This window comes from Primulina tabacum, chromosome 3 (assembly GCF_025594145.1).
Source record: "Primulina tabacum isolate GXHZ01 chromosome 3, ASM2559414v2, whole genome shotgun sequence".
Taxonomy (NCBI): domain Eukaryota; kingdom Viridiplantae; phylum Streptophyta; class Magnoliopsida; order Lamiales; family Gesneriaceae; genus Primulina; species Primulina tabacum.
Window position 1 is genome coordinate 49,612,461 of NC_134552.1, and position 12,540 is coordinate 49,625,000.

The window sequence follows — 12,540 nt, forward strand, 5'->3', positions numbered from 1 at the left end:
TTTCAGTTGGAGATGAAGACAAACTCTTTCAGTGTATTCCAGCTATGCATGAAGGTACAAAGCCATTGTCTAGTCAAAGGACAATAATAGACGTTGCATCAGAGCATTAAATACAAAATGTTTCAGAAGGGCAGTCGAAAAGTCGAGACACAAATTCCAAGAAACAAATTAAAGATGCAATAGATACAATAAATGAGTCTCACTGTACGTTCAGTTTTCCCGCCTATATAAAGAGGAGATCAGTGAAGACTCAATAAAGACAGAACAAGAAGAAGCTGAAGAAAAGGAACGATATACAAAAACAAAAGCTTCTTCAAGAGAGAAAAGAAAGGGCACACACATTGAACATCCGCTTTCAGAAGCAATCAGCCTAGAGGGGCACTTTAACGTGTTATCTGCTTAGTTAGAAGCATTTTTCTCTCTGTGTGTGAGAACATTCTGGTTAAGTTCTTACACATAAATTTCTGTCAACCACTCAAATAAAGTCTTGCACAAAGATGTTAAACTTGTGTATGTAGTCTTTGACACATAGATGTTAAAAAAATGTTGGCTGGAAGGTGCTGCCTTCAGTCGTAGTTAGGAGTTCAGTTTAGGCAGTAGTAGTAAGTCCTAGCTGAGTGAGTTTGTACAAGTGTTTGTATAAATCAAAATCTTCTAGTGGATCCTACCCAAGGCGGTAGAAGGTGTGACGTAGGAGCATTTGAAGTTTCCGAACATCCATAAACATATCTTGTGTATTTAACTGATTAACTGCAGTTTTCAAACTGTTTGGATCAGTTGGAGTATTCGTCAGTTTAGTTGTCACCATAACTAAACTGATGAATGTAATAACTAATCTACCCTTTTTTCGGTTATTCAGATTACATAAGTTAAAACGTTTTATAATATAACAGTTTTATTCACGAAGGATTACTTCGAGTTTCTTCCGCTTGGTTTTAACCAAACTCGATTTAATTCATCGGTGTTAATATTCTTAGAACACGAGCTATTGCAGCTCATTGGAGAATATAGTGTTCGAAATGCCTTCGAAGGCACTAGCACAGGAAGTTCCACATAATCCATGAGATTGTGGGAAAATGAGACATATCAGTTGTGTGAGTCGCCTCTATAGATAACATTGCTGATCCACTGACAAAGCCCCTGCCAAGACCACTGTTTGAGAAGCATAGTGAAACAATGGGTCTAAAATCGATGGATAGTTGGCTGAAGGGCAAGTGAGAGATTGTTAGAGTGGGTACCTAGCTAGACAACTTGTGGCTTGGACTTTATTGACTCTTATGTAAAAATAATCTTTATTTTAATAATATTTTATGATTTTATCCAATTATGGCATTTACTTCATTTATATACTATGCAAGTTGCATCAATAAAACCCTTGAATATATTATAGGTATCATGAGATCTGCCTCACAATATAAGATCACAAAACTTATTATTAAGATATCATATATTTTAAACAAGTTTCTAGTCGAATCAACCGTCTAAAATAAGAATAAAGGTCGCTTGAGCTTGAGAGCTAGCATATGTGATGTAAACCCGTGTTTCATTGGTAAAGGCATGAAGATGTTCATTCATATAGATGTGTGATCATATGATGATGCATTGAACTACCCTCCCTAGAACTGTCTAAGTGGTTATCACTTATAGAGTGGAATAGACCGCAGTTATGGTTGTACATCATTAGTCCTTTGATTCGGGACAACACAGACTCTGCGTACTGGAGTGGCACTTTGACTTGTTTACCGACTCTATTGAGAGTTATCAAGTGACAAGGTTGGATGTAGTTTCGAAATACGTAGGAGGAAATGCATTGTAGTCGGAGATTTACTGTTCACCTATGAGAGAAGATATCATATGTGATCTGATTAGTTAATAGTGCAAGGAGTATATGGCCAGAGCATGATAAGTGCTTTAGAGAAATGTATTTTTCTAGTTATACATACGATGTCAATATTATTACTCAAAGATATGTCACATAGTTATCGAATTCATTTGCAACTCTCGATGTACCAATGGTTGCAAATTCAATCTATAAATATGAGTTGAAGGGACCTAAAGTACGCTAACCATAATTTAAGATTCTTGCAGGCATTATCAGTAATACCTAGAAGATCATGAGGCGATTTTACTAGAAATTTTTACCACGATCCAATTGATGCAATCAGAATTTAGTTCTGACATTCTTGATCAAGATGTTGATGAAAAGAATATGGCAAATTAGGATAAGCCGGAATAATAATAAAGGTTATTCTGAATCACATGAAGTTGTGAACCCACGATTAGATATATCTTCGAACCATTGATGGTCACAAGTATTGGATTCGGTGTTTCCATTGAGACATTCAAGTTTAAGGAGTTGAATTTGGTGACTGTAGTTTGATGGAGATCGAACAAAATACTTATAAAAGAGTATGAGTTGATTTCATATGATGGAAGAAGTGGAAGTTAACTTAACTGCTAATTGAGTAAGGAGAGATAAATTGTCTATTTTGGTGAAAGAGTTCACAAAACTAACAACTGAAAAAAATGGATCAGTGGAAATTTGATCTTCGAAATTTTCAATTTTGATTATATGAACAAGATTTATATCATTGATACACTGGCGCTGTCTGATCGTAGATTGTAGCTATAATGAGTTCACAATTATTTAATTAGTAAATTGTATATTTAGTAAATTTACAATTTACTAATTAAATAATAATGTTTGTAGTATTGACTACTAATATGTACAAGATTCTCACACAATATTCTAGAGGAGTTTAATTTTTTTATTAATAAGTTAATTAAAAAATTAAATAATCGTTATTTAATTTTACATATATATATACATGTACATGTGTGTATATATATATTGATGTACTAATATATAATATATATATATATATATATATAAAATCACGCGTTATCAAAAGTTGACCCTGCATGATATATACAACATAAGAATTTTCATTAATTAATGAAAATAAGAATTCTAATGAGATTAGGATTATGATTCCTAATAGAAGTCGATAAAAATTTCATCAAGGGTTGGTTATATGAAAGGAAACAGTTTTTGCACACAGAAAAATTCTCTCCCTTATCCTCCATTCAAAATTTTGACCACCTTGAATTTTCACAAGAAAAATTCTACGGCCACATTATCTCTGAAATTCTGACAATCCAATCTCGATGCAAAATTGTTTAATATCTCTAGTACAATCAAAACAATGAATCTAATATCGTGAAATAAATTAGACGATCAAAAGAAAGAAGATTCATCCATAGTAATTTATAAGAAAGACCAACTCCGCTAATCTCGGATTGGTTTGGTGTACATAGTTAGTTACATGAAAAAGTAAACAATTCTACGCACTCTTTTTTAATGTCCATACTAAATTTTTTAAATTTCCATTGTGAGTGCGAGAAAGTACTCCAACTATATATATATATATATAGACACACACACACACACCCTTAGAAGCAATAGACATAAATTTGCCTCTTGATTAGGGGTCGGGGACGTGACATGTATCTACATTAAATTTAATTAATTAGATGATGATGATGATGATGATAATAATAATAATAATAATAATAATAATTCTTGATTTCATTTCGTCTTGATATTAAAATTTCATAAATAAACTTTGGCTTCTCCTCTCAAAAACTACACAAAACAAAACCACAAAGAATATCTTTGGTGCACATTGTTGTGCTGTTTATTCTATCAAAATCAGAAATTGCACAACCAACTATACAAGTAAGACCAAACCTCATCTATTGCAAACCAACTACGGATGTATAGATGAGACCTCAACTCACCAGTGGATCAGAACAAAACGATACTCGAAGTAGAAAAGATAATGCAGCATCACGATACTTTTACCGGGAGTCGTTTGTGCCCAACAACAGCCATTCGAAGTTCATGATACCCACTCCGGTAATGCTCGAGGGAGAAACAAAGCTGTCGTATCGCCTCTCGTTTTCTCTCAGCACCTTCAAGAATGATTCCTTTTTGTCTCTCCACCTCGGTTCCGAGTTCCTCAACTTTCATGCTTATCTCCTTCACAGTGTTACGTGCCTCCTCAGCTCCAGATATCAATTCAACATGCTCCATTTGAAGTTTATTCAACTCATTCTTGATTTGGTCGACATAATCTTCTTTCGAATGAATCTCTTCTGCCAGTGCTGCAACCTTTGAATTCAAATCATCTTTTTCAGCCATCAGCGTGTTCTTTTCAAGCTTAAGTATTTCAAGAATTCTGTTTAGTTCTTCCAGTTGTTCGTCTTTCTTTGTAATGTCGGCTTTCCACTGGCAAATTTGAGCTTCAAACATAACTTGCAACTCGTCCTTTTCAAACTTGACTCGTCTCATGTCTTCTTCCAAGAACTGGCAACGTAAATCCATTTCTTTTAGATTATCCTCCAAATAAGTTCTCTCCTTCAAAATTCTAGTTATTTGTGCTTGAAGTTGATCGTTTTCTTCAGATAAGCTCTTATTGGCATTGGATATAGCTTCTTTCAGTCCCCGTATTTCTTGATCACGATCAGAAAGATTGTTTTTGTACCTCGCTATTCGATCTAGTATCTTTGAGACCTCCCTTTGCTCTTTCTCGAGTTTGGTTTTCCAGCCAGATACATCTTTAGATGCTGTTTTGAGCTGATCTTGCAAATTCTGAATTGAGCCATCCTTGTTGATTAGTTCTTGCCTCAAGTTTGAAACTTCCTCCTCTGCCAAATGAAGCTTCTCTTCTGTGATTCTAAGGCCTTCCTCGAGCGTTTGAATCTTGTTGTCTTGATCCAAAACCTCGTTCTTTTGTCTATCGATAATTTCTTCGATTTCTGTAATGGAATCCAAGACACTTGGATTTTTCCGCTTCATATCATCCTCGGAAAGAAAATTATTTGAATCGCTCATACATTCGTACTTTTGAAGCTCAAGTTTCAAGTGGGTAATTTCTTCTCCTGATCTGCGAATCTTTTCATTTGCTGCCTTCAGATCTTCATATGATGTTCCCAGTTCAGCAGAAAAATCTGAATTTTCATCGCGTTCCTCCCGTTGCATCTGAGACTTCTGTTTTATCTCACGAAGCTCGACCTCGAGCTCGACAATCTTCCTCCGCAGTCCCTGTTCATCATCATTACTCTGTATGCTCGAGTAGTTGTTCACAGAAGAATCTTCTGATTCCGACTCTGAGTCCAAAGTAGACGACTCGTCTCCTTCTTTACTATACAAGTCCGAGCCACTTCCACCACTTCCAAGAAAGAAGTCAAATCCAGCAGCACGCGGCGGACCAGATTTACGACGACTTAACCTTGGTTCGGATCCTGCCTCAGATATTCCAGAGCCCTGCGATTGAAGATCTAACGGAATGTTTTTTCTGAGTTCACCAGTCACATTATCATACCGCTCCGCCAACGAACGATACATTCTATATAACTCCTCAACTAAAATGATTAACTCTGGTCTTTTCTGATAATACATTTCGGCCTTTTTGGCAAACGAATCCCCATCCTCTTCTATGAGTTTCAGCATCCGTTTCACGTGTTGATCCATTTCTGAAATAAACAACCTTTCTATCAATTATACAAAATCCACCAGGAGAACTATGTTAAAAAATTAATATTATCATTAACAAATAAACATAAATAAGATTGTCCAAGTAAATTACTAACATTATTTTCCCTAGTAGAGAGCCAAATACAAGTGATGACAAATTTTTAAATATATTATAGATGATGTGATCGAACTCGAGACCTAACGACACAAAATTAATGTTCCATTGTTAACAAACTGGTTGATCACATATATAAATGCATCTCCTTGCGGTGTGATATAACTTTATCCGATATTTTTATGTCGAGAACGTAGAGCAATGAGTCTTGAAATATTTTACCTTCAAGGTTTTCCTGCAGCCATTTCGAGTTCTTGGGACTGACATGGCTATCCCACCACCAGGAGTGAGACTTTTTTGAATCCATCCTCTTTATTTTACTCGATTTCATCTGGAATCAGGTGCCAAAGATCACATCAAAAGTACAAACAAAAGAAGATAACATGCAGAACATTGACTTCAAGATGATAGCAGCAAATATTTCTTGATCGAACAGATTAGCAGAACAAGATTTTTGGCCAAGTAAATACCATTATATAAAAGTGAGTAAAAATCCAAAAAAAAAAAAAAAAGCGAAAAGAAAATTAATACACTTGAGTCATAAAAAGAAATACCAATTAGTTAATCATTAGAAGTTATTCTTATGTCGCCATATCAGCTTCACGCTAAATTGTGAAGTGACAGCGAAGTTTTGGAGTCTCGCCAATCTAGAAGGTTGATTTTTATTTAGACCATCTTCTCTAGTCTCTCGCTTATGAAGTTTTTGGATCTGGCCTCTCCTCTCATGTTTATAGTCTTGCAATGGTTCTCGCATTGAGAATCAATGCAGTGGAATGAATGACTTGAGAAATCGCTACCATCGGGTCAAATACCGATAAATTGCTCCATGTCTGCATTATAAACTTGATTGAGGTGCATGAGTTGCAAAGGTAAGTCGGCTCCGTGTGAAATTGTGGAGTAACTACTTAATCTAGGAGGCTTGACAACTTACAAAACTAGCTGATTGGGTTTGAGTCCTGCTCTTGGATTTACAGCCTTGAACATTTCCATAACAATGGTAACGATTTTTCTTGAAGGTATCAGCACAAGCACTCCAAGAGTTGACAAAAAAATATTCAACACATCTAAGATTTATTTGGATTCCATTCATATGGTTCTCAATGACAACATTGAAGCAAAAGGATAAAAATAACATGGAAACCATCTTCACACCAGCAGAATCGCGACTGAATTTATCGCCTGCCAACTGGCCAAGAAATTCGATAGAATTTTAATTTGTGGCAAGAAAATGACGAGGCCCGCACACAGTTAAGATTCTTCAAACCAAAAATATGCTAGAAATAACTTTCCAAAAATAATAAACTAAATTTCTGATAAGTGGTGATTCATGAATTTATTACCAAATTAGAACTAACTATAATCGTTATATTTGTAACTACTGTTGTTACTATAGTAATAATAGAATCAAACAAGTTTAGTCAATCCTCCAATGAGAATTAGATCATGTGAGTTCCTCACATTTTAATGAAAGCTGACATCATGTGTTAACGATCAAAATACTAAAATTTCGCCATATCTTACAGTGAGAAAACACTTCGGTTGTAGCATAGAAAAATCATATCAAAGAGGAAGCCATAGATGTTTTTATCTTTCAGAATACCAACCAAACACATCAATATTAGAATTATGAATTTGTCCTATAACATGTTTTTCCTTTCCTTTCATATTCTTATATTCAGCTACTTAAATATATATGATATAATTGGCACTTAATTTTCATTGTTGTGCAAGAAAATTTTTGATTGCAACACATCGGTACGAACCGTTAACTTTCATTAAAACGTGAGGAACCCAAAATGCCAAAAAAAATTGATTGTAACACATCAGTACGAAATGTAACACAAAATGAAGCTGAGAATTTCATCCCGTGATTAAATTAACTTATGCATTAGGCAGGCCATTTAACAGCCAGCCTACCACCCCCGGTATATTTCAAGACTAACCACCACCTCATTTTTAAAATATATAATAAATAAAAAATAATAAAAAATCGATCCTCCGCCATTTCTATTGACGGATTAAAATATTTTAAGTACTTCTCTTCTCCTTATTTATTTTATTGACATAAATCTAAACGCATAATGTATAATTAAAAAACCTTTTCAACACACTTAAAAAATATTTTTAATTTAAACAAATCACATAACAATTAACATTTAAAAAGATTAAATCATACAGCACATCCATCCACACAAACATACGTATTTACAATAAAAAATAATATTTCCTTCGAAAACTTAACCAAAAACATGTCATATTCATTCTAAGTTACTTCTCAAAATATATTTTCAGGAAAAAAAAAATTCACTCCGATACTTTAAATAAATCATTAAACCGAACGTGCTAACTACCTCATCCCTAAAGCGCGTCTACCTTCAAGATTAGCACTTCTGTTCTAACTACAGACTTCCAGCTACATCCACGCATCGGGTTAGTTCTTTCTTTTTTTTTAAATTAATAATTAATAAAATAATTTTTTTGCAATATATAATATGGATCGAATCGTTCTATATTTACAAAAAAAAAAAAAAAAATCGGATTGAAATATTTTTCACAAAATTAATCATTGAGACGAGTTTTGGTGTTTCCTAAAACAATGAGTTAAAACTAATTCTAATTAGAAAGTAGAAAATGCCAGAGTAACTATAGTACAAGGACACAAATTCTGAATTAACCCTTTTTTTTTTATTTTAGCCCTGAAAAAAGTTGCTCCAAGAAATCGATGAAAATTGCAAAAATCATATGGCCCATATAGCTAGCTCATAAAGCCAGGAAAATGAAGTACCATAAAATTTAATTAAAAAAAAAATATATATATATATATATATAATATATTCTCAAAGGAAAAAAAATTAAATTTCAAGGGGAAAAAAATTAAATTTTAAGAAAAGATGTGGGCTTGGGGGACTGCTACTATCTTCATCTTCAAGATTTTCAAATTTCACACACTGAAAGAGACCTCTCCACCGCCCATTCATACATACCTCAGATCAAGATTAAGAGAATAATTTCAACAAAATCACAACGATATGTAAGAGATTCCATTATTTATTTAGCTGTAATAATTCAAACCCAAAAAATTTTGTTTTTAAAATCTCAGATTTCGAATCAAGTGGAAGGAGGAAAACAGAGTATTGATCAGCAAAAGCTCTCACCTTTAATGGAGGTTTTGTGTTTCTTCCAAAGATGAAATCTCCTGCTCGATGATTGAAAACCAAGAAAACCTTCTGAAACTATAAGGTTGAAAAACGAAAGAACAAAACGAAGAATCCGAATCCGCAGCAAGAAAGACAAAAAGAAAATATCAAGAAAAGATCGAATAGTTGTTTTTAGTTTTATGCATTCATATGTATTTGGTCATAGAGAGATGACGGTGGGAAAAGACTGGAATATCAATTCTTGTGAACATGGCATTTGGAGATGAGACGAGGTGGGAAGTATGTTGTCCTTTAGTCAAACTTTTCTTCTTTTAATTAATGGATTTTTGTAATATTTCACTTTTTTATGGAAAGATTTCTAAAATTTTGTTTTATAATGATTTTTGTTGCTTTCCCACCAAATAAATCAGCTTAGTTCTTGTAATCATTCGTATTATATGATTTTTATTGATTTTAGTGTTTGTGGTATTTTTAATATTTTTTTATGATATTGAATTTTGTCCTCGTTATTTTTCAATACACACCGAGTAAATTTTTATGATAACCTGCAATCTATGATAGTCAGATTCGAAAAAATATTGATTGAGAAAATCGGATTCATAACAATTGGTCAAACATATATCTATTTCACCGATTCGGAAAAAGGCCTTTGAGCATTTTTTTAATGATTTTGTTTCTATGGTTGATGATCAAGGTTTAATAAATTTGTGGTTACAAGCTACAACCGATTTGAATTTTGAAAATTATAATTTTCAACTATAATGGGAGCCATTGATTTCAGAGTTACAATGAGTCTTAAATATGAGTTATGATACTTAAATGTGTGTATTTATTAAAATTATTTGGTTTATGATATATTTTTTAGTTTTAAACAACATCATATTTTTTAGTTTTAAACAACTAATGAATAGTAAAGCAATTATACATACAGTTTATTTACAAAAATGTAAATTCAATTTACATCATCGAATCGTTTGCTTAAATATACAAATGAGCTGTTCGATTTTGGGACCGACTATAATATTTGTACTATAATAAACAAAAAGTAATCCTAATATCCTCTATCGTATCTAAACATGTTATCTTGATATTTAAAATATTGATTATCTTATGAGTAGATCTTTTGTGAGACAGTCTCACGAATTTTTATCTGTGAGATGGGTCAATCCTACCGATATTCACAATAAAAAGTAATACTTTTAGCATAAAAAGTAATATTTTTTCATGGATGACCTGAATAAGATATATGTCTCACAAAATATAACCAGTAAAATCGTCCCACACAAGTTTTTGTCTTATCTTAGTGGTTACGAACAAGAATCGAGAAATTCTCTAGCCATTAGGGCTGGCCTCTTGTATCTCCAGGTTTGAGCCGCACTTTCATTCTTTGATTTGTGCGTTGATTCTACTTTCTCCACACTATGGATCCAGATGAAATGGGACGTTAACTGTTTGTAACGCCCCAGATTCGACGACTGTCCTTACTGTATCAAGAACTCCTGGAAGTTTCCCAGGATGCGTGTGAGTGATGACATAAGCACGCTGGAAAGACCAGTCTTAATACAGTGAGGACAGTCGTCGAATCTGGGGCGTTACACTGTTAATCTCGACGAAGCAGACATCCAAATCGGGGAGGAACGTCTATCACGGTGCTTGGTGGCAAAAGTTCTATCGTCAAAGGCCATTAATAGAGAAGTATTATGTCAAACAGATGTCTCGAATTCTTCAGACAAAACGACGAATTGCCATAGAAGCCAAAGGTGATAACACGTTTGTTTTTTAGTTAAATTTTCTTCGTGATAGGGCTCGAATTTTGGCAGAAGGCCCATGGAATTTCTCGAGAAACCTTATCATTTTTAAGGAACCTACTGGATGGAATACTCCACGATCTATGTCGTTAGACGAGTCCACTATCTCGGTACAACTTCATAATATTCCTCTAGCGCTCATGTACGAGAATATTCTATTGAACTTGGGTCGGCAGATAGGCACGGTTGTGGAACTGGACAAGTGCGAAAATGGTGCTTTCTTGGGGCGCTTCGCCAGAATACGGGTTCGTATCAATATTACACATCAGCTGAGAAAGTGTATCTGTATTAATACTATGAGGGATGAATAGGATGTAATTATCTTATTGACTTATGAACAACTACCGGACTTTTGCTACGCATGTGGGAGACTAGGGCATTCTTGTCGGGAGTGTGTTAATATACTGGCAGATAAGGTGAATCTCACACATGGTAATAGGATGCAGGCCTCGTCTCATTTAGGCGGAGGAAGGAACTCTCGGGGCAGTGAGGCTCGGTCTGAAAATACTAGCAACAAAACAAACCCACATGATGTCTCAAAAAAAACCAGAGGATCGGAACTTGATCAAGAAGGTAACGGGTGGAACTTCCTTTATGTCCAGTGAGGATCCCAACCACACAACAATAAATAAAAATGATCTATGTCAGGTCCAGAATAATGTAGAATATCGGGCATCCCTGGCTGATTCAAAATCTCTAGCCCCTATCCTTACTTTGGAGCAAATTCGACCTCCAATGACTTCCTTGGGATTGAAGGCATTTGAGGTACGGAGTGATGGAATGAAGCTGAGCCAAGATAAAGCCATGGATCGAAGCAGTGGAAGCGTAAGGCTAGAGAAAAGAGCAGGGAGGTAAAGGAAGTCTCGGTGCCCATTGCTAACTCAGGGATCAAGAGAGCTCTACCGATTGTTGGAGATTATATAGAGCAGGTTTATAAAAGCCCAATAAAGAAAAGGGTGAAGAGTGGTGAGGAGATTTCAGAATCTACCAATATAGCGGCGGTGGTTGCGATCCTTATGAATATTATAATTTGGAAGACCCGAGGGCTTGGGAACCACTGGCATTCCGTGAATTAGGTCGCCAAAAAGAAAACCGATCTCTTATTTTTTAATGAAACCAAAATGAGAGAGACTCATTGCAGATGGTGGAAATATAAGTTGGGATTCTCAAGATGTTTCATACTGAATTGTCGAGCAGGAGTGGTGGATTAGCATTACTTCAGAAGGATCCAGCTCACATGTCGATAAAATCATATTCGCATGGGCATATCGATTGTATTGTTCAGGAAGCAGAGAATGAGTGGCGTTTCACTGGCTTTTATGGCCATCCCGAAACTCCTCTTCGCCATTTCTCAAGGGAACTATTGCATCGGCTTAGAGGTATTCCAGAATTCCACAAACTACCTTGGTTAGTAGGAAGAGATTTTAACGAAATATGTTTTGATAATGAGAAGATGGGAGGCATTAGAATGGCTTGATCTCAAATGCAAGCTTTTCGGGATGCACTCGAGGTATGTGAACTTAAGGATCTTCACTGTAATGGTGAGTTCTTTACATGGGTAAATAGAAGAGATCCCAACAATGTTACATTTGAGCATCTGGATCGTTTTGTGGGTGACTTGAATTGGCGCCTACTTTTTCCTGCAGCTAGTGCGACCTCTTTAAGCTATTTCCACTCAGATCACAGACCAATATGTATGAAACTGCATGGGGAACAAACTCATACCCGAGAAAGTAATAGAATTTGCTGGTCGATTTTCAAGTTTGTAAAAGGTTGGTTAATGGAGGATGAATGTAAAGAGGTGATTGAGGGTGGATGGGGACCAAGATATCAATGTTCTTCTCTGCTGAAGCGCATGAATTTGTGTAAAAAGGCTCTAATCCAATGGGATAACAACAAACTTTGAAAGATCCCTAGGCG

At 35.0% G+C, this 12,540-nt stretch overlaps 1 protein-coding gene and 1 long non-coding RNA gene across 3 annotated transcripts in view; one reads left to right on the forward strand and one right to left on the reverse strand.

The window, feature by feature from the left end:
* LOC142541156 (uncharacterized) overlaps positions 1 to 12,540 on the forward strand; it is an 89,471-nt gene that overhangs the window by 72,643 nt on the left and 4,288 nt on the right. The window lies entirely within an intron of this gene.
* On the reverse strand, positions 3,553 to 8,946 carry LOC142541153 (protein NETWORKED 4A-like). Of its 2 annotated transcripts, none has more exons than XM_075647781.1 (3): positions 8,810 to 8,946; positions 5,877 to 5,985; positions 3,553 to 5,538 (listed from the first exon to the last, which is right to left on the reverse strand). In XM_075647781.1, the coding sequence occupies exons 2-3, from the start codon at positions 5,983 to 5,985 to the stop codon at positions 3,851 to 3,853; spliced, it is 1,797 nt and encodes a 598-aa protein (XP_075503896.1). In that variant the 5' UTR covers positions 8,810 to 8,946; the 3' UTR covers positions 3,553 to 3,850. The 2 variants fall into 2 exon arrangements, with proteins under 2 accessions (XP_075503896.1, XP_075503897.1); XM_075647782.1 differs by lacking the exon at positions 8,810 to 8,946 and adding an exon at positions 6,209 to 6,922.